This window comes from Cyprinus carpio, chromosome B23 (genome assembly GCF_018340385.1).
Source record: "Cyprinus carpio isolate SPL01 chromosome B23, ASM1834038v1, whole genome shotgun sequence".
In the NCBI taxonomy this organism is placed as follows: domain Eukaryota; kingdom Metazoa; phylum Chordata; class Actinopteri; order Cypriniformes; family Cyprinidae; genus Cyprinus; species Cyprinus carpio.
The window spans coordinates 19252348-19279775 of NC_056619.1; the positions used below are offsets into that span (position 1 = coordinate 19252348).

The 27428-nt window shown below is 35.1% G+C and overlaps 1 protein-coding gene across 1 annotated transcript; it reads right to left on the minus strand.

Annotated features, from left to right (window-relative positions):
* Positions 1–359: 359 nt before the first annotated feature.
* LOC109063347 (diacylglycerol kinase alpha-like) lies at positions 360–26375 on the minus strand. The gene is made up of 24 exons (XM_042750294.1): positions 26128–26375; positions 15568–15666; positions 13231–13307; positions 11082–11211; positions 10346–10420; positions 10211–10260; positions 10012–10086; positions 9534–9650; positions 7151–7268; positions 6804–6892; positions 6235–6354; positions 5960–6058; positions 5610–5696; positions 5451–5524; positions 5257–5331; positions 4938–5023; positions 4734–4823; positions 4491–4651; positions 4245–4309; positions 3191–3281; positions 2630–2807; positions 2435–2552; positions 2043–2103; positions 360–1402 (listed from the first exon to the last, which is right to left on the minus strand). The coding sequence occupies exons 2-24, from the start codon at positions 15641–15643 to the stop codon at positions 1325–1327; spliced, it is 2190 nt and encodes a 729-aa protein (XP_042606228.1). The 5' UTR covers positions 15644–15666; positions 26128–26375; the 3' UTR covers positions 360–1324.
* Positions 26376–27428: the final 1053 nt, after the last annotated feature.

The following is a 27428-nucleotide window of genomic DNA, read 5'->3' on the forward strand; positions in this document are numbered from 1 at the left end:
TTAGTCCATTATCCTTACATACACATGCAACTGTAGCAACATTTTATGTAAAAAAATAAAAATAAAAATATTGAGCATATTTTAGTACTGATATGTATTATTAATGACTAATATTTGGGTTATCATTGAGTTATCACGAGTTTGGAAGAAAGTATATACAAAATAATTATGATATACTAACTAACTAACTAAATACTTTCAGTAACCTAGAAATGGCATATATGAAAACGAAACTTGTACAGGCTCGTGTAAAATTAGTCAAACTGACAGCGCCCTCTAGTGCTTTTCCGCAGTAAACGCCTTATGAGTTTTGAGGCAAATTATGGCACTTTTATCAAAACAAAGAGATACACTGCAAATCATTTAACATTGAAATGTTTATTCAGACAAATTCACAAAATTAAGAGATCCTCTACATTCTCAAGAGCAACGTAAAATTAAAAGTCTGCCAGACTGCCATAAATGTGCAATCTAAAACCTTCAGGATTTTGCTCATTGAGTTATCAGAAGGAAATACAATAGATTGACTGCTGTGTAAATGTATGAAATGCTGCAAAATCATTTTACACAACCGACTCAATACATTCTTAATACAATGAAAATAACCTAATAAAAAGTTAACATACTGTTGGTTTCATTTTAATATTTTATCTAAACATTACACCTACTATTTTAGGCGTTTGCATTAACAGCAAATAAATTAGACGTCTCATAAAGCTCTTCAGATTTTAATTTGCGAAAGCTAGTCATTGTTCTGGTAAAGATCACACTGGTAACCTGTTTAGCCTGGAGTAATCTGACATTCAAGATTAGTAAATTAGAGAAAGCAGCTGAGAAAAAAATCTAAAGGAATAACTAAAAGCAGTGTGCAGAGTTAGCGAAGATATACTTCTAATATTTAAACCACCTATACAGCAAAGTCACTGCGCATCAAACCTTGATTCATACACTGGATGCTTTGGAGTGATGCATATTTTTTATGTATATCTACATAGCCTTAAAACAAATATCCAACCTATTTACTTGGAATGACCTGTGGACATGATATTTGTATCACAGCAAAAGAATGCATGAGCTACTGTTTAAGAGCACTACATTTCTTTAAAGAGAGCATATTTGATGTTAAGATGGTCTAGCTAAGAGTTTGTACCTCATGTAAGGATAATCTCCTAAAAACACACAAGGATTTTAATAAGAGCTAAAACCTTATTAAGCATTTGGTGCAAAATTTACATACACTTTACACTGTCATTAGCTTCAGAGTCCTTGTTAATGCACACAGAGTTTCAAAGCGAACTGAATCATCCTCAAGCGCAGGTAAACTCTATTTCAGGTTGAAAAAGCCAGATTTGACTTGAGGGCCCATCAGCATACTGGCTTGGTTTTTGTGTGTGATGTGAATCTGAGAAAGAATAAAAAAAATAAAAAGCAACACATTAAGTTAAATCTCATTTAATGCTGATATGTTTCTATTAGTTTAAACTGAAATAAAATGAATTGTTCACTAAAAATGTGTACATGAAAACTGATTACCCTCAGGCCATCCGAGATGTAGATGTGTTTGTTTTGAAACAGATTTGGAACAATTTAGAATTGTGTTTATCAGCTCTCATTCTGATGGCACCCATTCACACCAGTAATGCTAAATTTCCTCAAATCTGTTCCGATGAAGAAACAAAATCTACATCTTGGATGACATTTTAAGTTGAATAAAATTTTTAATATATTTTTTAAAAAATCCTTATCATTCAATAAAAATTAGACGATTACATTTTTTTTTGATTATTTAGAAATAACACTTATATCTAAACACTTTTTATGGAGTTTATTAGTAGATTTGTAGACACAAAGTGTAATAAGACTTGACTTGGTTGAGTTGAGTGAATGAATCGAATGATTATTACTACTACAGTGTAACCAGCAGAAAGGGTCACTAAACAAATCAGTGTATAAATCTGAATCTTTTTAGTAAATAGATTCAAAAGAGTCATCTGGATGAATCAAAGTGAAATGCTTTGAAATGCGGTATGGTGGACACTTACGGTACAAGGTGGCTGCATCCACGGTTCTCCATCAATCTGCATGGGCAAAGGCTTCTTTGTTCTATAAATAAATGAGTGTAGGTACATTTTTAGAAACAAAAATAACCAGTGAATCATTTAATGGGCAATTGCTTGGGTGACTGACTAAGCACACATTCACATTATATGACTCAATAGTGGTTGACAGAGTGTTACAGAATAAATTGACCATCCCCATTTAATAACAAAAGAATTAATGAGATGTCATTTAAATATTTTACTTTTGAAAAAGCGAACAGTCAAGTATGCAAATGCATGTAGACTAGATAGTTAAACATGTCTGAGCATGTCATGACTGGTTTGTGCCTGTATGAGCTTGTTTAAGAACATTTGCTGGTAAGCGTTTGTCTCACCTGATGGTAATCTGAGATGTTTTGGCGAGTCGGACTGCGCTCTTCAGCCCTGTGTATATCTGTCCCATTTCAATGGCTCCTTCCAATCCCACCAGCTCCACACGTTTGTCGCTCATGTCTGTTTGGAGACAGTCTGTTGAGTGTTTCGGATAATCTTCATATTAAAAGTTTCTCCATGCATTGAAGGAAACGTACCTTGTGGGCTCACTTTTAAGACTTCGGGGTCTATTATGACTTCAGGCAAGTCCTGCTCCGCTCTGTCACTTTTTTTGGCTTCGCCCCACAGGTTAGAGCCGCCGTGCATGCTGGGAATGTTGAGGACAGCGATGCCTTCCAGAGAAAGATTACTGAGATCCAACTGGGTCCCGCAACACTGGATAAGGCCAGACAGAGGCTCTGGGGTCAGTTCTGTTACGTTTTTCATATTCAAAATGATTTCTAGCTGAATGCTTCTAACGTGCGTAAGCAGATTTTTAAGTAATGAATTGCATTTGCTTCATATTCTGAATTAATGCCCCTGATCTGGTAGATTGAAATGTTCCTGGCTTGAGCTCTGACAGAAGACTAATACCAGAAGCAGGTTAATAACAGGTGTTAGCACTCTAATGCCCTCACTGTGCTCATGCTTTTAAGCTGATGCCTTTTGATGGGCTTTCAACACAAGGAAAGAAGCAGCAAGGCTGGCTGGAATGATCAATAACCTCTTTGAACTTAGATGCGAGTGTGATCCTTTTTTGTAAGGTGTTTTTTTCTTACCTCAATGGTGAGACACTCTTTGAGTTTTTTACAAGAAGCTGAGATCGTCTCGGACGTGGCAAATTCAAAATACCACAGTTTGTTCTTCATTCTGTAAGAAAGTATATATGCATGAAAACGAAGCCACACACTGACTGCTGATCATTTTCTTGATGGTGTTTATGATTTATGTTTTTGATAATTAAATTGAATGTTAGGAAAACTGCTTTTCAAAAACAACAACAAAACTATTACATACACTATAGTTAAAAGTTTGCAGTCAGTGTAATTTTTAAATGTTTTTGAAAGAAGTCTCTTATGCTTACCAATGCTGCAAATATTTGATAAAAAATACAGTAAAAACAGTAATATTGTGAAATATCATTACAATTTTAAATAACAATTTTCTATTTGTATGTTTTATAATGAATTCTTTTGATGCAAAGCTTTCTGATATGCTGATTTGATATATATATATATATATATATATATATAAAATATACTGTATATAGATAGATAGATAGATAGATAGATATCTAAATTGTAAAAAAAATTTACTATCACTTTAAATGAATTTTAATGCTGAATTAATTTAATAAAAAATAAATAATAATAATAATAATAATAATAGTAATATTTTGTTTGCAGTTATAATTATCTTTATTACAGTTACATTAATTAAATTCCAGGAAATAATCAGCAAAAATTTAATATGTTTTTTTATTTATTTAAGAAAAGCACTCTATTTCATTCAAACAAACAACCTACATTTACAATGGTTTTCATTAAGTTTAAAAAGAATTTTAATTAATAAATGAAAAATTATTTAATGTTTCCTACAAATAATTGACATCAAATCCACTGTTCTGCTGTGCATTGTAAAGAACATTAGACATACACCCTGTTTACAAACATCACATAATTATAAAAGGCCAAGACTGAGTAATTGACTTACATCATAAATATTAAAATTAGGTGATGGATTTTGTGTATATATCTTTTTTTTTTTAAATAAATACATATTGATGAGAAGATCTGTGGACTCTAGTGGGGTCCTAGTTTGCAACATGCCCACCTGCTGTTAAACTTCTGTGGGTGTTTCTCTCTCATGGTGTGGAAGCGGTGAGCAATGGAGGCATCCTGTTCCACAAACAATCAATACAGTCAGAATCATAAATATACTAAGAGCTAAATAACCAAGTTTTTCAAATAACATTATATTGGCAGAGAAACAGAAAGAAAATGAGAGGATTGAAAGTACATAAAAGTGAATATAATCAAGGTCATGTTTCAGATGAATGCAGTACTGAATGTGTCATACCACTCCAATGGAGAAGTAGTTGTTGATGATTTCGTAGGGCACAGGGTCACCTCTCTCCTGACTGTCCTCCAGGGTCACCTGTATGCTCCAGCGATCCATCGGAACCATAGAACTGCCCTCAATGTCCTTCAGGATCCGGCCCAGATCCATTCCATCATAACCTATAACATTATAACAGTGAAAAACACTAGAAATATACATAAAAGCACATGTTCAAGTTTCAAGTTCAGCTTTTGCCCTCACCTCCTCCCCATCGAAGACAGCGTGCAAGATCATTTCCTGTGCCAAGAGGAAGCACGGCCACCGGGGGGCGCATTGGCAGGTTGGCTTTATCTATGAGGAATTAGAAAGAACATTTGGTTGAAAGTGAAATGAGAGCTAAACATACATATACTCTTTGGTTTTGCTTTGAGCATCACACAATGTATGTTTGATTTAGTTTCCAACCTATAGCGTCAAGGATCCAGCCAACTGTGCCGTCACCTCCACAAACTAATATTCTATAGTCGGGCAGATCTCTGAAGAAACATAACCTGGTTTGGAAATAAAAGGTCATATATATTACAACCACTTTACAAGCTTCTGTTAAAGTTTTAAACCCAATATATCACCACCCACAACTATAAAATTCAAAATGTGGTTCATACACCATGCGTTTTTCAATCTTAAGCTATTTTTAATAGTTTTGTTGTCCATAAGTTCAGTCAAGTGGATCCAGGGCATGAATAAAGACATACATATGCTAAAATAGTAGTGAAATCCTTACCCTGGTCCCGGTCCACCATTGGAAAGGTTATAAACCTGCCGAGGATTCAACAAGTACTGGAATTTCCGAAGGATTCTATAAGAACGCACATTTTGTGAGTAAAAATTATGATTTAAAATAGTCATATCTAAGACACACAGGCAATTAGACAACAACTGATAGATGGATGGATGGATGGAAGGAAGAGTTCTCACCTCTCCCCTTGTTTACCACCACTTTTAGGATTCACAAACACCAAAAGAGGATGAGTGTCAGCAATTGGGTTTATCTGATCGGGTACAGAAAGTGTTAGTTTCATTCAGTATCTGTTGTCTCTTTCTGGGAAAGCTGAAACAGTCCAGGCTGAGTCTTACCTGTAGTACCTGTCCATCAGGTGTAGTGTTGTGGTCACTGTCGTCACTTGCTAATGAGCAGCCATTCTTTATGCAGTTCGTCCTCTCCTAAGTGAGGAAACAAAGAACAGAAGATATAATTAATCCAATTAACCTATGCTTTTGTCTTCTATATAAGCAGACCTCTAATCTTTTAACCATTTAAACCTTGGAACTTTGCAGGCTATATTTATCTAATATACAGTATAAATATAAAATAATAATGTAAGCCTATATTTAAGTGGATTCTGCTGTATACTACAGATGCAAATCCTGAGAGTCGAATCCATGGAATTAAGTAGGTCTTCCAAACAGACTTGAATTTGCATTACCTTGATGACGGGATAAATGGCCCACGGTGGTAAGATATGATCTCTGAAAGGGCCACAATCACATTCAAAGGGTTCCTGGGTTGCACACTCATCATGTCTCTAAAATATGACAGTAAAAATCATGTAATGAAAATGACAAACTGACCTGCTTCATATGTGATATTTTATCAACGGTAATTCTTAAGTGCATTTCTTTTTTTTTTTTTTTTATCTTTTATTATATAAAGATTTTCGGCAACTGTATATTGTAGCTTTTCAGAAAGTCTCAGTCTCACCATGGAGTGACACCAGACACATCGTTTCCCAGTGAGGCCATGCAAGCTCTTTATCTTCTTCTGACACCGGTCACACTTCCCAGAATCACAGTTTCCACTCACCCAGTCATGGGCCGCAATCTGCATGCAAACAAATTTGATTTCCAGTGTCCACTTGATGGCAGTACTAAAGAAAAACACTTGCCCTGGGCCCAATAAGTCAGATATACAATAGAATAATGTCCTTAGTGAGACACCCTCATCACAGAACCCGTGACAAGAAGAAATAAACTGATATTTTTTAATACATGTAGCCAATTTTTAGACTATTTGAAGAAGATGAGTAGATTATTTTTGTTCCTTTTTTCTTTAATTCTTATTCTGTGAAGGAATTTACTTTTTAAAATACAATTTTAGAAATAATATGTAACTTATAGAGGTAGCATTTAATAGCATTTTTTATGTTTTATGCATATTACTTTTTACATTATTACACTTATTATGTCATGCAATTCTGGGATGGGATTTATCTGTATTGGTTTTAAATTTAGTTAATTTAAAAAAAAATGAACAAATAAAGGTTTTCTTACCCCTGTCTCTTTCTTTGACATCACATATGTGCGGGAGCACGGAGCCGGGTTTTTATTTGCACACCGACCATGGACTGTGTATTTGCAGCCTGTGTGTAATAGCAAATGATTGTGACACCTGAACTGAATCAGAAGTAAACATATGGATTTGCAAGGTTATGCATAACTATATAGCTAGGTAGATAAACCACAATATATGTTAGCACACTGGATTTCTGGAATATATCTTGAAAAGTTTAGCATCTTATTGCTAAAATGAAACATTTCATTGGCAGTCTGGAAATGTTGATTACATTTGCAAAGCAATCTGTGATCTTTTCTTGTAAATTACCCAGAATATCACTTACAGGTGCAGCAGAGACCCTGTTTGCGCAGCCCCAGGAGCATATTCTGGCAGACGTTGCAGTACACAGGCTTGTTGAAATGTTTCATCCTCCACAGGTGCTGGCCGTCTCTTTGGGTCATTTGGGAAAGCAGAACAACATCATGTTAGAAAACATCTTTTCTGCTAATGTGACTGCACCACAATTCATGAGCGATGTGTGGTTCATGAACAAATCAGTTTGATTTTTGAACTGGATCAATTGGTTCAATTAAAAGAATCAGCTCTTTCATTCACAGCTTTGGTTGTTAACATCAACTCACTGACACAGTTACAGTTTACTGGAGGGAAAGTTTAGCAGTAGATCATCACACAATGATATTGCATTACTTAAAATATATCAGCTGAGTCACTTGAACTACTTTTTGGTGTTTCTTTGCCATTTTTGAAGCTTAAAAAACTCTATGGCCTTTGTTGTAATAGGGAAAAAACATGCGTGAAGATTAACCAGAAATTCTCCTCCTGTGCTTCACACAAAAAAATAACAGCAAACGGGTTTGGAATAACATTAGGGTGATAAATGATGACATAATTTTTAGTTCTGGACAAACACCTTTAATACATAAGATGAAATGTACTCATCTATTAAAAGAAACAGATGACAACACAAGCGTAAATGAAATACTAATCAGTGGAAAGTGTTTATGAACCACTCTAAGTGAGTCACAAGAGTTGTTTTCTTGTTTACTTCACATTGCTTCCTTATCTTACACCTACTGGCCATTCTTTATGAATTCAACGGCCGGCTGGAGGTGGTTAGGGTGGGTTGAGTACATTGACTCACGCAGTAACATCAGAGAATTAGTAATAATTCAGAATATAATTGGTTTGGATGACTCAGGTGGGAACTTCAGGGGGCCGAACAGTAGGTCAGAAACTGTAGCCCACACAGCCATGCTGTAACTGGGCCTGATGGCTCAGCATAGCCCCCTTGTGCCACTTGGGCAGATGGAAATAGCACGTGGGGAAGTCCCTGGCTTTGATACATGGTAAAGCATAACCATGATACAAAGCTCTGACTCACAAATGCAAGACAGGAATGTAAGTTTAGGCTGAGTAAATTCATGTGATTAAAATAATCTATATGACGGCACAAACTACATTTGCTGTAACGTAACAACGACCGTCTTGTAGTTGTAAATTCTGCACTGACTTTGCCTATGTGGTTTAACTGTGAACCATGCCTAATAGTGCTAAATGCACATTTCTTGTGTGAAAGTGCCACTGGCTTAGCATTTAAAAGGTTGAACTTTGCGTTTCATTATATGTAGCTGTAATTAGTCATGGAAAAAAAGTTGCTGTTAACTCTGTGGCTTGTCTCCAGGTCATGCACTAGCACAGTATGGACAGACACAAGAGTCTCAGGAGTTTAGATAGCTTATGTTCCCCCTCCAGAGGAGTGTGAATCCAGCTACTGCTCTAGTGTTACTTGCAGGATGCTAGCTTGAGCAAGCTGCCAAGTGGCTTGTGTGAATAGATGCATGTCAGAGATATTCTGAACACATACCTTCTTCAGATGCATGCTTATTTTAATAAGATGTCATGTAAAGTACATCTTATGCATGAGATGCTAATGAGATGCAAGGGATATCTGGTTTGCAAAAATTCACGAGTCTATTTGCGTCTTACTGCTGGTATATACATGCCTCCTGGTTGTGAACCACCACAGTCACAAAATCTATATGGGTTTACCACTGACAAATTCTTAAAGTTTTGAATCTGGTCCACCCATCATGACTATACCCGCAAAAGTGTGTGGACACTTGGGCACCACATCCATGTGTGCTTGTTAAAAATAAAAATTTAAAATAATAGTAAAATAAAATAAAATTAAACAAATAAAAATGTAAATAATAATTTTATCTATCTATCTATCTATCTATCTATCTATCTATATATATACACTGTATATAAAATAAAATAAAATATTCATATGAAATCATTCTTATATGATGATAAAATAAAATTGTACAATTTATCAAAGGTAAAAATAAAATAAAACAACAAAAATATGACAATAAAATAAATATATAAAAAAAAATAAAAAATTAATTAAACAATATGGTAATATACTTTTGGTTGTACTTAAAAGTATGTGTGTGCGTGCAAGCATGTATTGGACATGTCACTGTTGCTTGCACTAGTGCAAAGTCAGCAGGCTTTTGGTATGCTATACTGAGGTTGAGCCAGAGGAGAGAGCGCAATAAATACATACATCTACTAAATTTTAATGTTTTCTTTTTGCTTCTGAGCAGTGTAATCTGAGGAACACGCTTGTACACTCCAAAAATAGCAGCTCTCTGACATTGCATCTGAAACTGTGAGAATCTATGCTTGTGTTTTCCTACCTTAAGTCCCAGCAAAACCAGCAGCGGGACGTTATTCATTCCCCCCTCCACCCATTCCTGTAATGACACCGTTCCACTGCTATCTGCGTCAATCGCTGTCATCATATCTTTCAGCACCTGAGAACAAGCACATTGTGCAATGAGAAAGTATATGCTTTTGTATTAATGTGTTTCTGTTGTGACCTGTACATGATGTATCTAAATCATCACTTCATTTGTATCAGAAGAAGCAACATATGCAAACGATCTTGTCAGATTTATTTTTTCTCTTCCTTATTTTGCCCCATGGCAAGTTGATTCATGCCAAATGAGGAGGAATTTCTCTTCAGCAAGGTGTGGTTAAGATGGAAAATACCTTGTCGAACACATAAGCATTTCACTTCTTCTCAGCAAAAATCACACACACACACACACACACACACACACACACACACACACACACACACACACACACACAAACAAACAAAACACAACTCACAGGCCTCAGTTCGGACACATCCCAACCGAGGTAATCTGCTGCGTGCATCATCTGGGCAATAATGCGGTCCACTTCCTGTTTTTCAGAAACATGACTCGTTATAGATATTACCGAATGATGTAATTTGAGCATGATGATTTAGTTTTGTTACATAATGAGGAATTGGAAGTAGATTATATTTCAGGCTAAGACCACCCACCGAACTGTCCAGGACACCGTTGCCATCTCTGTCATAGAGCCTGAAGGCAACTGTGAAGGGAAAAACATGGAGACGTATTGCAAAGATAGCAACAATCATTATGGATATTCGAAGTGGCAAAAAATTGAGATTTACATTCAAGTTTGTCCCTGGGCTGCCCGTCTTCCAGGAGAGAGAAATAACAGGACACATCCTTCAGAAAGACTTCCCCTAAGAGAGAAAACAAAGAATTTAAGAAATCCATTCGTTTCATAGTTTGAAACATTGCTTTAAAAAAAAAAGTTATTTAAAAAGGTTTTTAAAAATTCTTTTATAAAGCAAACAAATAAATCCTGACTTTGAAGGTTTTTTGTTGTTGTTGTTTTTAGTAAATTACGTGATAGAATTTGATCAATCCAGCTTAACTCAAAAAGTGCCTTTAAAAAATAAAAAGCAAACACTGATAAAAGGGTTCAAATATATAAATATGATTCCCAGTAATTTAACTAATTTTTTTGATTTACATGTACACAATTGTTCAAAATTTTGAAGTCAGTAATATTTTTTTATACTTTTCAAAGCAGTCTCTTATTCAAAGCTGCATTCATTTGGTCAAAAATACAGTAAAAAAAAATTATTACAATTTAAAATGAATGTTGAAAACAGTTGTGCTGCTTAATATTTTTCAGTAAACCATTATACTTAATGACAGGATTCTTTCATGAATAGAAAGTTTAAAACAACAGCATTTACTTGAAATACAGTATATCTTAGATCATTATAAATGTCTTTTTTTTTTAAAGTATTAATTCCATAAAAAAGAAAAAACTTTTGAACGATAGTGTATGTATGTGTATACACATATACATATACAAGCATATACATGACCCACTGTTTTCATATGATTTTGCTGACTCTGAGTTCTGGAAGGATCTGAAGAGCCGCTTGCACAGATCCGTTGGGAAGTCCTCTACCTCCAAATAAGTCTTCAGGAAGAGGCGGAAACCTTCCTCATCAATGCACTAAAGACAAATCATTTTGAGTGTGGTGCTTTAAAGGCTGCTACGCATTCAAGGAACACAAACACACACAAACAAACCACTATCACACTTAGTTTTTGGAATAGTTCATTAAGCTTTTTAATAACATCTATTTTGGTGATCATTCAGAAAGCACACATTATTGGAAACTAATAAAGTCATAAAATTATCTGGAACCTTCTCAAGGGGATGTAACAGAGATCCAATTAGATTCTGCACTACAAACCTAATCCTAGTTCTACTAACAGCGCCTGCTGTTCCTGTCCTAGTTTTTAAAAGAGTTAATAAGAGAAAAAAAAAAGCCCAGCAAGTTGTATTCAAACTTCAAAGGCCTCAGGATACTGCTGTTCTATCTCGAGTAAAAATAGGAAAGCCGAGATATAAGATATGTTACAGTCAGATACTCCTCCCATACTAACATACATAAGACTTCCATGACATAATTTGTTGTTTATTTTGCAAGTAAACACAAGTAAAATACAAAGCTTAGAGTGAGGCAAACACAAAAATGACTGAAACAAAACTCTTGAAGTCAGTAGCCAAGTCAGCACACAGTCAGCTGAAAAACTAGTGCACGGATCAGGTATACGGACTCAATCTTTGCAACATGAGCATGTCTGAATAGCAAATCTTTTAAGAGCTTCAATCCCACGAATTCAGAGCAATCTCTTTCCATTTTACACTGAACTTCCTGTTGTTTAACTATCACAATTGTGTTTGGAAGCAGTTAACTTTGTAAAGGAAAGCAGTCAGAAATATGTTTTTTTAATGGAACAGTTTATCGAAACTTTCTGAAATCTAATATATATAATTTTAGATTTTAATATACAAGTAATTTTTACATGTATTTTATGTTTTGCATCATATTTAATACATCAGGCTTTTGTGATAAAATTCTGATAGCTTGTGATGTAGGCCAATAAGATCTTTATAACAGTATAAAAGACTTCTTACATAAAATGCATAAACATACCAGTTGGGGAGGGCAAAACATACGCAATGCAAAACAATGATGATTGAAATACAAATTAACTTATTTATGTACATATAAACATTCTTCAAAAGCCTGTTGTATTATTTTTATATTTACATTTTAACATGATTTAAAAAAAAAAAAACAATACAGTAAATGTTCTGGATCTCATCTCATGTGGACAGGCCTTTTACTTTTTAATAAAATATGAAATATTGTGATGAAATATAAAATATAAGTAACAGTATAGGGACCAATTCTCACTATTAACTGGTTGCTTATTATCATGCGTAACAATTACATATTGGCTTTTTATTAGTACTTAAAAAGCACATATTCTGCATGACCATATTCTATATCCCTAATCTTCCCAATAACAACTACCTTACTAACTATTATAAACATAAATTATAATAAGCAGCAAATTAGGAATTTATTGATGCAAAAGTCATAGTTAATGATTTGTTAAGAGATTAGGCCTTAAATAAAGTGACCAAAATATAAAATAGAGGCCTTAGAAATTCATATAGCAAACATGATACAGTAGGCTTTTATAGGGTTAAATCATGCAGCTTGTTGAAGAGATGTGCTCTTTTTTTTTCAATTTTTTCCTGCAAGCTGATAAAACAGGTTGATCTGCATCATAACTACTTGGGGATCAGCTGTTTTGGCTCGGGTCACTAGAATACTCTAGTAAATGCGTAGCAATGCTCTAAAAAAAATTAAAAAAAATAAAAATCACAGTGAATAGGAACTGCAGAAAAAAAAATGTCCTGGCACCCACTACAGCTTCACATAATGGCATTGAGTTTTGTGTGGGACACGCTGCTAAAATCGATACACACGGCACTCACTGACTAAGCAGGTACACGTTACATGAATCGTCCAGCGGATGAGCTCAGATATGCTTAACCAAACGTGAAGTGATTCACATTACAGAGATGGATGGATCTGTTCATGGGTAATTGGACTAAGATGCTGTAAAAGCAGAGTGCTGACAGTTGGCCCCTGGCAGTCTGTTCACTCACCTCTCCGTGTCTGTACTTGGCTAACCTGCCATCTGCATTGAATTCCTTTAACACATCTTTTACTTTTAGACTGCAGTCTGCAATGAGATAGACAGGGCGAGTGGGAGGAAGCAAAGAAAGAGAGAAAGAGAAAAAAAAAAGACAAGATGACATTTTGGCACAAAGAACCACAGCCATCACACCTTTTAATGAACTGTATCCATCTGCATCAACTCTGCATGAAAACAGGCTTAGCAATAACTCAGTACACACTTAGGGCAAGTATCTACAAATACTTTCTGTATAAACATCCCACAATCATGTATGAGACACATGGATGGAGCAACCAAGGGGTCAAGGTTTGGGGGCTGTTAGCAGATCCTGCAATTACAGGAAATGAAAAATGTCTTTCTCCATTGATGGCCATTCAAAATAGGGGGACCATATATCCTCTTATTCATTGACATGTCCTGGATGGGATTTCTGAATTGCCTAAAATGTTCAGGTTTTGGCTTTGTTTTCCTATTTTTGTGCTCCCTCCAGTCCTCATATGTAATATGAATGCAGTTTTGCATTGCTTTGACTGTTTTCTGTAAATCCCACCTTCTTGCCATGATTGGCCAGTTATAAATAATGCCTGCATGATGTTGCTCAAACTACTTTTCAGTTATTATCTTCAGCAAGAATGACATTTTAAGCAATTTACAAATCCCAGGAAGGACAAGGATTTATGATGGCCGTATGTATTTTGACAAAATTATTTTAAATTGCAAATAAAATGTGTAATTTTTATTTTTATGCTAAATTTAAATCCTAAATATATTATAGTATTTGCTTTACCAGTGCACAATTCATCCTGAAGTGCTTTTTTCAAAGAATGAAATGGATCAATATCCATAAAGAAACACCTGGAATATTTTATTTACAATTACACTTAAGTATTTACCAGATGATGCTTTTATACAAATCGTTAAGGCATATTTGTCCAATATATACTTTGTAAAAAAACATTTTTGACACTTTGTGCTTTCTCTGGGAACTGAACCCATGATCAAATGAAGCACAGAAACACTTGTATTTCTTAAAAAGCACTAGTTTTTCATTCTAAAAACTTGTAATGTCCTTTAATATTAAGCAAATATTTGTAATTTTAATAGTTTATCCAATATATTAAAACATAGCCTATATGATAAGGACATGAAAATATACTGTATGCATTGAAAAATACTTGGTGTTTATAAACATTTAGAAAGAAACGGCAACTAACACTCTGTATTAAACATGAAATTTTGAAGAAGAAAAAAATTGAAACATTTTATTGGAAAATGTACTCCAATAATGTGTTTTATTTACATCAAATCCTTTCTTACAGTGTAGTAACTATGATCATTGTGCATTATTAAGAATACTACTGAATAATAATAATACAGAATTATTCTATAACATCAATACATGACACTTTTCAGGGTCCATTAAATAAGAGATGTTAGTGAGAAGACTGATAAAATGGTGTCCTTGTTGCACACTACATGTACTTATATTATAGTAATAACAGTAAATTAAAGGGGTCATCGGATGGCCATTTTCCACAAATTGATATGAATTGTTAGGGTCTTAATGAAAAGTCTGTAACATAGTTTGGTTAAAATTTCTCAATGGTATTGTAAAAAACACCTTTTTTACCCTGTCAAAAACAGCTCTTTTCAGAGCAAGCCGTTTTGTAGCATTTTCATTTAAATGTTAATGAGCTCTGCTGACCCCGCCCCTCTCTTCGGGCCTCTCTCAGAGAGACTGTTTACTTAGTTTACTTTATAGGGTGGTTGTGTACACACACTGCCAACACACATTTCAGTTCAAACAACTTGTAAAAGTGCATGTAGCATCCGATGACCCCTTTAAGCATAATTACATGCAAGCAACCTTAAAACAAACTCTATTCCTATCCCTAAACCTATATTAAGTACATGTTGTTAATTAATAATAGTCAGTACTTTATTGCACAATTACACAGTAACAAGGACACCATAAAATAAAGTGTAACCAGAAAAAGAATTTTCATTTGATCTTTTTGTCTTTTATAATCACATCATTTTAGTGACATTATCAAAATCTAAATGATGTCAATCAGTCAGTCTTTCCCAACACTAGTTGTCCATGTATAAAATACTTAAGCAAATGCATGCATGTAAAATTAAGTAAACTGGGCTCACAGATGTCTTGGATGCACACGACTGGCATGTTTTTTTGACCCTGAGAATAGTGTCATTTCGCACTTAAAGACTGAGAATGAGTCATGGTTTGTAATGAGGCCAAGCATTTAGTGAGAGTGGGAGGGATGTGTGGGCATCACAGACTTACAGTCAATGTACTGCTGAAGCTGGATGAAGTCTACCGGCCTCAGCTCTCTGTCATCCGACTCGCCCTGGTCTGACATCACGCCAGAGCCTCTGAATAACACTGAAAGAGGTTGATGAGAGAAAAACACACAATGAAAGCCATATCCATCTTCTCTTTTTATGCATTAAGATGTTTTCATGCACTTAAAGTGAAAGGAACACCCATAATAACCAAATGCCATTAAGATACTGATGATGAGAGAAAAGCTTTAGGTCTAGACAATTATGCAAATACAAAGCATGTACATTGTTCTCATTCTCGTAACAAGCCCTGTGGCATATTCCATAAATGCTTTTAAATGACAGAAAAAAATGAATCACTGTTGCAATTTTGTATGAATATTCTAATACTATGTGATAATAAAACAGTCAATGGAGAACCGTTTAATAAAAGAAAGTAACAAGTTCACTTTTTGCCTTTCTGATGTCCAAAATGTTGTTTATTCTTTCAGGCTGATCAAAGACAGTGTGTCTGAATAATTTGCTATTCATGCATGAACAAAAAAATATGCCACATATATATATATAAATATAAAAGAAATATGAAAAGATGTATCATGGTTACCATACTGTAATAAAAATAAATGTTTCTAGAGCATCGAATCAGCATATTAGAATGATTTCTAAGGATCATGTGACAATGATGCTGAAAATTCAGCTTCACATAACAGGAATAAATTACATTCTAAAATATATTCAAATAGAAAACAGTTATTATAAATTGAAATAATATTACACAACATCACAGTTTTTACTGTATTTTTGATCAAAACAAATGCAGCCTGGGTGAGCATAAGATATTTCTTTCAAAAACATTAAACATCTTTTATTGTTTTATTAAAAATAAAAATGTATTTAAAATGTAAGCATTTTTAATTATATTATGCATTAAAAATACAAACACTGGTTTAAATACTATTATGTATGCCAGCCTGGCAGTGTACAACAGCATGTCACATCATCAATCATCCATTTACATACTGACGTCACTGCAACTTACTCAAGAAACCAAAACTATGCGAGCAGAAAACCCAACTCTGCTCATAGGTCACATGACTAACAGAAAGGTTGTGTTTTCAATGAAAAGAATCATCTTGTGTTCTGTGTATGAGAAACGAGTTTGACTATTTTATTTGCTGAAAGAATAAAGAGTACAACTATGCACAACATTCAAAACATATTCACTGCCAGCTGACAAGTTTGTCAGTGAGAATATAGCATTGATTTGAGAACCTGGGGCTAAATAAGACACAATATCTCTTTATGTGTGTGTGTGTGTGTATTATATAGAATCTTCATGTTTCTGGGTCTCATCTGTAATGGAAAATGGATCAGCACTCTCATTAAGACAAAGGTAGTCTAGGGAGATCAGTATGCTTGTCCCAGGCTAAAGTTTTTCTTCCTGTGCACATTCATTAAGGTGTCTTCAAACTTTCTAACACAAGGCAAACAGCTTTTATGGAGAATAAATGGGTGACCGATTTAAAGCAAGTCTTCGTAGACATCTATTTTTTTAGCAACTAATAATAGAAGTAAAAGTTCAATAACAGTGAATCTGCATGTGTCTGTGAACACAGAAAACTAGCCACATATTTAAAACCAACAAACAAACATATGCAAAGCTCTAATATGAACAATAGAAGGAGTACTATAACCTAACTTCTTATGAAAATTTGTTAGCATGTGAACAATGGTACAATCCACTTTAAAGATAGTTTATGTTCTTCCTCGAATGATAGAGCTCAGAAACTCTGATGCGATGGAAAAGGCAGCGAGAATGAAGCCCGTACACCCACTCCCCTCATGTGATGTGAGCTAACAAAGGGTCACACCGATCTCAGTTAATTCCCTCAAAAGGTTAGTGTCGTTGCCTAGGAACTTTGTTTGTGTGGCCTATTCCATGTCTATGTGCGTGGGTGTATGTGTGTGTGTGTGTGTGTGTGTGTGTGTGAGAAAGAAAGAAAAAGAAAGAAAGAAAGAAAGAGAGAGAAAGTTGGGAAAACAAAAGCAATACTTTTCTTTCAACAGCGGAAGCTAGACGGTGCATGACAGACTATTTTACATACACACTGCAGTTGTATCAATCATTTTGAAAAGACAGAAGAAACATATGCTTTAAATGTCTCACTTATGCATTTTTAAATCAAGTCGAGGAAAAAGTCGAGGTTCTCTAGCAAACAATCATCTGAACTGCATGTTTTCAAATTGAACGACAATTGAGTCACATGTGAAATGAAACTGCACATTTTCAAATCAGATTTTTGCAGATTTATATTAAAATGGATTTATCTCATGGAGAAATGTCATGATCATTAATATACTGACCTGAAATCAAAAACAAAAAAATTATAATTAGCATAAATTAGAAGAAATTAGAAATTAGAAGTACATCCCCCCACACAAAATTATTTTTCTTATCAAAACGTGGAAAAAATATTGTTCTTACTGTTATTATTGTTATTACTGTAATACAATAAAAAAATTGATTTCTGATAAGAAAATCATTAAGTAAAATCAGTATGAATTAAATTCAGTACCTAAGTTACTTTTGTGATGTATACTTATATAATTATATTTCAATACGCTATAGACAATTAGGAGATTGGTTTAATTGACATGAAAATAATGTCACAATGCAAAAACTCTTAGTGGGCCAGGCTTCATTTTCTTTATATGAAATATAACTATGTATTTTATGCATAGTAGGGCTGTCAATAGATTACAATTTTTAATCTCGATTAATTGCCCCCTTTTTTTCATGAAATTAAGTAGAACACTATTTGTCTTATTTAACATTTCATATTTATCTTGTTTTTTATTCTTATGTATTTGGCGTGAATTATGACCGTTTTTCATGTTGTTCAACCAAATGACAATAAGCATACCACCAACAGGATGGTCATATTTGATACTGAAAGTCTTGCTTCACACCAGTTTTAACAGTCAGTTGCTGCAGTTTACAATTGCTGCTGGCTGCAGGTCTTGGTCTCTCTCTCTCTCGCTGTCTGTCTCTGTCTTTCTGAATCTCTAATTGTTTGGGTTGAGCACAGAAGCGTGGTAATTTGATTCTGGGCTTCCTCATCACTTATTTGCATGCATAGCTCTCTGTTTTATGGAGGGAGACAAATCTCTGCTTCACCAAACACTTAGTCCAGTAAAACACAACGCTAAGGGCTCTTTGTGGCTCGGCTCAAAGTACACCATTTTTGAGACCAGCCACAAAAACAAGATGCAAACCATAACATCACAGCTGCCTGTCATTTATACAATAAAGATGCACATTCATTCATGACAATGTTTCCATTAGCCCAGGTGGATAATTTGTTTTTTTCCATTATAGATGAGGGTTCAATTGGATATCATTATTGATTACAAGGCTCTCAGGTCATTTTTATATAATGAATGCCCAGACAACCAATATTTCATAATATTATATAAATAAACTCAAATTATGTCCTTTATTTATTTATTTATTTAGCAGTATGACATGCTGTATAATGTACAATCAGCTGCTCCTTATCACAAAATAAATATCTGTGAAGCTGTATATTACTGTTTGCTCTACTATTCTAATATTAAACTTGACAGCCCCTACAAGTGCATGAGAGTCATGTGCATCTTTAGATGGTAATCTTTGTCATCCTAAACCATGCAGGTAAAAATGTCAGCAGAATTACAGAAATGTCAGCAACATTAAGGAAGTAGTGGGTGTTTGTAGTAGTTTCATGTTGCTGAGAGATTCCCCTGTATTGTGCATTGTGCCATGCTTCTCCCTTCCTGTATTTATAACTTGTTAGCTGGCAGTGCACTTAAATAGTCCTGCAGTGTGACAGTGTTCAAATATTCCATGTACACTCCTTTTAAAATGTAAAGAATGTTGTATAAACTAGCACTGCAAGCTCCATTTACAGGTAAAGTACTACTAAAAGAAAACATGCAACATTGCAAATGATTGTTGCATGAGGCCAACAAATTCAGTTTCTACAGTTCACCTCTTTCACTATTTCACCTATTAAATTGCATTTCCAACCCACTTTACCAGAAAAGCTGGACTTAGAACACAACATTGACTAGACAAAGGTGCGGTGAGTGATTCTCACGCAAGATAAAAATACTGTGGTTAGAAGCCTGTTCTAGTGATCTAATATTAGCTGTTCACATATTATTTGCCTCTACAATGCCTCTTAAATTCTTTTTTAGGAACAATACTTTCTAAAGCTTTGTGCTGTTTGTACACGCTGTCGCCCTTTTGTCAAGTCAAACTGCTGCTTTGTATCTGCAAGAGTTTATATATTCAAGTGTTTTCCCCTTCCTTTTCCAGAGGAATATCTGATCGCTCAAAGGTTGCTCTTTCATAACTCAGAAGACGTAATGAAGACATTTCCTTGTAGTTTTCCATACATACATACATACATACATACATATAGATATACGTATGTACTTTTTTTTTCATATATATATATACACATATATATACATATATATATATATATATATATATATATATATATATATATATATATATATATATATATATATATATATATACACATATATATATATATATATATATATATATATATATATATATATATATATATAGATTAAGTCAAATCAAATCAAATCATTTCAGCTTTTCTAAGGAAACACAATGTACATCTGGTCAGTAAGAAAGATTGGCAATCCTGGTGGCTCTGGAAAGAGTTTCCCCATCAGCTGCCTCAGACTGTTGCCAAGGGTGACTGACGGGACTAGAATGAGGAAGGGAGGAGGGGAGAGACAGATGAGGGGGAGGAAACCCGGGCAGCAGTCGTGGGTCTTCCCCTGCTGGCCCGCTCCGCCTACGCATGCTTCTCAGTGCACACAACCTTCAAACAGACTGCTTTGCATTCCACCTGCTGATGTAAGGGTGAGTCATTCACCTCAACAAAAGCAGATGATTTTTGTCTTTTTTTGAAGGGGGCGGTGTAGCATGCATTTATCCAAGTCATACATCTCAAACATGATATACTGTAAGCAAAGTGGAAATAATTGATTCCTTCCCCACCTGAGTGGCTCAAGATCATTTTTTGTGCACTAAATGAGAAAAAGACTTAGCTTTAAACACAGCTTGCAAAAAAAATGCCAGGCAAAGTTCAAGAATGTCATAAAACAGGCCGCAAACTGTAAAGCAGTACGAGTCACACCTCATCTGACAACAGCTGGGGCTTCGTTTTGCTCAGCTACTTTCTTGTGTTCTACAAGTTGCATTTCAATGGAAAAAAAAGCATCACTGACTATGTAAGTTGTGGCAGGATGAGTTTTTCGTAAAAGCAAAGGGCCCTCAGTGGCGCGCAGGAAACCCTTTCAAAGTCACCCACTACCCACAGGCATGCCTGAGCTTGCACAGCAGCCGTGCACGTCGTCCTCCTCCAGCCTGCTGCGCGGTCTGTGCAAAGGCACACGCTTGAGGAGACACATGTTAGAAACGTACTTACACCCACACGGAGAGAGCAGTACAGACAGCAGACTCGCAGCAACTGTTGCGCTAGTCTCCTTCCTACACAGAGCAATATCAAGAGTCGAAGCCACGGACAAAGCCATTTAGATTTCATTACCATGTACATCAGAGGGCATGAGAAACCATAGACAGTCTGCAGCTTAAATGACTCAAGTGAAAAATTTGAGGACATGTAATTATATAATTTATGGATATAATTACTACATTTATGCAGACTAAACTACACAGAAACACTTCACAAAAAACAACCACTAGAAAACTATTATCTCCACAAGGTTTCATTGTACAATGAACACATTCAGGGCTGAGGTTTGATTTTTTTCCCCCTGATAAAAATAGCAATTTAAAATGCATTTGAAAAAAAATTAAGGCAACAATATAATAATTTTTAAACAATAGCTGACTTAAATAAAACAGCCCAGCATGTTGGGTAAAAACATTAACCCAACCAGCTGTGCCAAAATAACCCAGCATGTGTTCTGTCCAATAATTACCCAGCGCTGGGTTGCCAAATAATCCAAGTTGGGTTTTTAACCCAGCTTTTTTTTTTTTAGAGTGTAATATTACTAAAATAATATTACACTCACAATAAAAATTGTGTATTCAAGATAAATTATAATAAAATAATTGTATTTTTAAGGGGTCATATGATGATGCTGATATGAAAAATGAATTATGTTGTGTTGCAATGTGTTTACGCGGTTTAATGTTCAAAAAACACATTATGGTTGCTCCTCTTTGCCCCGCCTTTCTGAAACACATCAATTTTTACGAAGCTCATCATTCTGAAAAGCGCGGTGAGCTCTGATTGGCCAGCTATCCAGTGCTTTGTGATTGGCCGAATACCTCAAGTGTGTTACGGAAATGTTACACCACTTACCATATTTGGAAACACACAGCGTCTCCACGATATGGCAGCGGCGGCAGCAACAATACTACAGCGAGAATAAAAGTTACACCTTCTCTCTTTTGCGTAAACATTTGGGCGGTGTTACGCAAATCTTTCCACACAGTGGCGTAAATATGTGGGGGGTGTTGAAATGTTTTAGTGTTTTAGGAAGGTGTGAATGAGCCTTAGGTTTGAGACTTAAGTCTTTGTAACTTACGGATCTTATATATGAATGAACGCCTCATATGATGCTTTTAAAGTCCAACTGAAAAATGACAATACAAACATTTATGGCCATTTTTTGCTTCAAACATTAAAAAAAAGTGACTAAATTTGACATTTCATCATATATAGTCTTATTTGGCAGCGCCAGTGTTTCACAGCACAGCAAACAGTGACAGTGTCAGTCAACTCACGAATAGGGTTGGGTATCGTTTGAATTTTATTGATTCCGATTCCGATACTTATCGATTCCTAGTTTAGATTTTAAACATTTAGATGTAAAACATTTATTCTGTCTTTTTACAAAGCATTCTGTTGCAGCTGAATAACGTGAGCAAAAATCAGCAGCCTACAGAACACAGCAAGAGGAATTTTGCCTATGCTTTAAAAAAAATACCACAGCAAAAACAACTAGATTAATATAAATTTCAAATATTAAAGTGTTAAAGACAAGTAAACATTTAGTAATAAGATAAGAACAAACAAATCAATTAGCAATATCATAAATAAATACAACTGAACAAAATTTCAGGTACAGAAACTGTAATTAAAAATTTTAAAACACTGCATAGTTGTCTTTTCATAAATAAAATATAGATTAATCAATTAAAGTTATTAAATATATTCAGTCAAGATAAGTGAATGATTAGGGCCCAGGCCACTAAGGCGCAGGGGCCTATTGTTCCCATAAGGATTATTATTATAATTTTTTTTTTCAACCTTTCGGCAGCGCGTTTATTAGGCTGCTATTTCTTTAAGCAAGCAGATCTAAAAATACTGTACATGTGTGTTTTCTTTCTCATCTGTTTGCGTTCACGTAAGACAAAAACGGCTGTGTTTATGATGATATACTGACGTAGCTTTCTGCATATTGGTCGACAAATATGATAGAAGTCAGTTTTGGCCCGGAACAACATTTTCTTCATGTGCGCTGCACGCAAACAGGGAGCAAGTTCTTTCCGTTCCTGCACTTAATCGTTTTGAATCACATTAAAATGTGAACGCAGGAATAGTTAAGCAGAATCTAAATGCACGCATCTTATCGAATACCCATCTTGGAAATTTGGAACCGGTTCTAAAATGGAAGCGGTTTCGATACCCAACCCTGCTCAGTGAATCATTCTGAGTTGTTAATTCATTAAATGACTCCTTGACTGAACAATAAATCACTTTTTGTCATTGTCAAAGAAAAGTGGTTCTTCATTAAGAACTAGGAACCAATACTGTGATGTGCTTGTTTTATTAGTACATTTGTGAGACTTTATGTTTTATGTCCTCATTTTTTTGTCTGCAGCCAGATATTCTTATAAATCGGTACCATTCTATTATACCAACTATTCTGTAAAAGCCAAAGAAGATGGTGGTGTTTTACTGACCACTGAATGGAAATATGAGAATACACAAGCTGTTTGGATCAGCAATATCCGGTTTTTGTTCCCTCCCTTATTAGAGATTAATAAGTACTTACCATTTGCCCTGTTAAAAGCGAGGAAATTTGTGGTGAAGTGAATATTGACCCACATTCCATTCACAAAGCTAGACCTTCGTCTGTTTCTGTTGCATAAACAAGGTTAGATCATGACTGAGCTTTAGGAAAGACGGGCTATTCCTGAGTCCAGTTTTCACTGCTTGACTCATAAATTACAAAAGCAGGAGATTACTGGGAAGACAGTAAACCAACCCTGTGATTTTCTAGCCAAGCCCATAAGGCTAGAGATTCCTCAGAGAATGAGTTACCATTATCAGGTAAACTAAGCCAAGAGCTCCGGAGAGAATGTGGGACTAAATTAGGACTTTTAATTTCTTCAGGGACATCCACAAATTTAGTATAGGCTTTCAGATGAGTCAGAGTTACAAAATTGCAAACTAAAATACACTTTGTTCACGACAGCAGAAACAAGAGTGGAAAAACAAGAATGACTGACTTTGTAAGTAATATGGCAAAAAGGTGTAAATGCAGGGGAACTGAAAGAACACTTCAAAACCCTTTGCTTCAACTGTCGTGACTCATGTCGTGACCCAAACTACGGTATGTGACAAAATACTTCCAGTCTGCTATAAATATGATGCCTGTCGAACTGGAAGAGTTGAAATCTCTTGGTGATGAAACAGGATGAACTTAAATTACATAATCAGCTCACAGTAAATAGAAGGACGTTGAAATGAATATTTACATAAACTCTGTATTACTAAACAGTCTAGATTAATGCAGGCATTTAGACCTAGTGAAGAGATAACAGTAAAATAAACAATTCAAGAGAAAAAATCCAGAGAATGCGACAAGTATTTAATCAGATGTGATAAATGTGTCAAACGGCACAATGATACATGAGAAGCAAAAAGGGTACAAATATTTAGTGTCATGGTACACTGCTGAATGAAACATCTTAAACCAGGTTGCTTTGATGGTAATGAGGGGGTATGGGGAACTTTTTTGACTGGTCAGACTGGGAGATCATCTTAACCCAGATTAGACTCAAACTGGGAGACCAATTAGACCATCCTAGACCACCTAAGATCAGAAAAAAACCCTTAAGTGTTTTTTTTTCCCACCATGGTATTCTGTGAAGTACATTTGAGAACCAAGCCTTTGTATTTTTAAACAGTACAAAACTTCCTAAAAATAACTTTTACTTCTTTTTAAGTGCATTTTAAGTTTTTAAGAACTGAACAGTATGACTCAGGATCCACAGTCTATGCAAATAGTTCATTGAAAGAGAATAACAAAACATCTGACAACAACCCGAGTCAACAAGTTACAAGTGAAGAGGAAAACCATCAAAATGCAGTTAACTGGTAGGCTATAATTAAAAATAAACTGGTCTGCGCATTACAAAACATGACTGAGAATCACACAGCTAGGCTGTCTCAAAATCTAGTGAGCTGTCTTTCTTTAGCTCACTAAAATACCTAAACCGAATCATGTTCTTTACGTTCGGATCAGTTAACAAGCATTTATTTGGAACGGAATGCTAAAAACAACTCTGACGACGTTTCCTGCACTACTATTCACCGCAATAATACTACCGAATTTACAGTCCGATACAAACAGCAAACAGTAGTCCGATTCCCTAACAAATGACTCGTATGAGCCGGTTCTTTTTAATGAATCATAAACATACAGCGCGACTAATGCAGACTGCCTGTCAAAAGAATGAATCGTATGAACCGATACTTTTAGTAAATCAAAAACACTTACGAATCGGGCGCAATTGTGCTGTACATTTACCGAACCGTAACTTAATAATTGCATCACGAGTTATGACTGTTATGACAACTGAATTTGAGATACACATATTGAATTTATTTTATAAAAATTAAGAACTAACTGAAATATGTTATCATCACATTTTGTTGGTTTAGTATTAGTATTTAATATTTAGAACCAGTTATCAGACTGCATTTGTGCTGCCTTTGGAAAAGTCTGTGAAAAGCCATTAAACATCTACTACCTAAACAAAACCTTTCGCAATAATATTGTATTGGATTTATTTCTGTGCATTTGTTAAACGCACAGAAACCGGGAATCATCTTATCATTTCCTAACAATTGTTGAGGGCAGTAACTCTAATAAGGATCTTTAAAAAGACATTTCGTCCAAGTACTAAAAGAAAGGAATTCTAATTGGAACCGTTATGGAACCGAACTCGTCAAGATGAATCGAATTTAGAATCATTTAATTCCAAACGATTCCCATCGTTAACTAGACTGCATTCTGGGCATCGATACAAACGCTCGAACACGCTTTTTGGAGGTTTTGAGACACAACCTTATGAGTCTCTACCGTAAGAAGTCGTGCATCAAAACTACATACGACAGTACAAAATCACTGTTACTGTTTAAACGGTCGTCACTTCTCTAAAACACACTCGTTTTACCACAAAAATAAATAAGCGTTGACGTTAACTTACCTTAATATCTTGCGGTCTGCAGCACCCGGCTAGTGATTCTGTCTTATCTTTAAAACAGACGCCAAGAGCAAAATCGCCAGTATCAGATGCAGTTTGAAAACTGCTTCAACGCTTAGAAGATGAATAAATCGCGACGGGGCAGAACCCGCTTCGTTTATGAGAAGCGTTTAGCTGTGTTTGTCCGGTGGAGAACTGACAGTGAAGTGAACACGCCTAACTGTGAGTGACACTCCCATAGAGTCACAGCACCGCCCGCACTTATGTGTCTGAGCTGAGTGATGCACTTTGATCAGATGCTCTCTGTGTGTGTGTATGTGTGTGTGTGAACTGCTTCTAACTCTAGAGATAGATAGATAGATAGATAGATAGATAGATAGATAGATAGATAGATAGATAGATAGATAGATAGAAAGATAGATAGATAGATAGATAGATAGTAGCCTATATACACTTATTAAATTTTTAGTTACACGTGGACAAACAATAGAGTGGTGTGACTTTTAAACTATTGAAAGTGTCATCATCAAATGCCATCATTTTCAGTATGATGTTTGGCATCTGAGTGATTGTATTTATATCTGTACTTTTAGACTGAGCAAAAGTTATCACATAATTAAACTGAAATATATTTGATTGCCAAATGCCTGATTAACTGATACAGGAATTTGTGGTACCAGATTGTAAAAGCTCCAATCAAATCCTTACTTTTTGAAAGGGATTAAGGACCATTTCCTTTATTAGGGAGACATGAAACAAAACTGTTTAACTGTTTTTTATCAGAATGAAATCCTAACTAGATAGATGGATGAATGGATGGATAGATAGATAGATAGATAGATAGATAGATAGATAGATAGATAGATATACAGACAGGTCCGGAAGAATTCGAACACTGAATGAGTTTTTGAGCTTTTTCCTTTATACACCACTACAATGGATTTTAAATAAAACAATCAAGATGTAATTGAAGTACTCACTTTTAGCTTTATTTTAAGAGGTTCCACAAAAATATGACACCACATTAAGTGTCAAACATGGGCATGCATGTATGACTGCCAATGGAACGAGCTCACTGGTGTTTACTGATGACGTAACTGCTGACAGAAGTAGCAGGATGAATTCTGAGGTCTTTAAGGCTATACTCTCTCTGCTCACATTCAGCCAAATGCTACAGAACTGATAGGACACAGCTTCACAGTGCAGATGGATAATGACCCTACATACTGCGAAAGCAACTCAAGACTATTTGAAAGCAAAGAAATGGAATATTATTCAATGGCCAAGTCAGTTGCTTGATCTCA

What these genes read in the sequence shown, in the direction of transcription:
- LOC109063347 (XM_042750294.1), bottom strand. Translation starts at nt 15,643, where the DNA reads ATGTCAGACCAGGGCGAGTCGGATGACAGAGAGCTGAGGCCGGTAGAC. An exon ending in CTTAAAAGTGAGCCCACAAG is followed by an intron (nt 2,553 to 2,629) that starts GTACGTTTCCTT and finishes GTCTCCAAACAG; the next exon opens with ACATGAGCGACAAACGTGTG. An exon ending in ACATCTCAGATTACCATCAG is followed by an intron (nt 2,104 to 2,434) that starts GTGAGACAAACG and finishes ATTTATTTATAG; the next exon opens with AACAAAGAAGCCTTTGCCCA.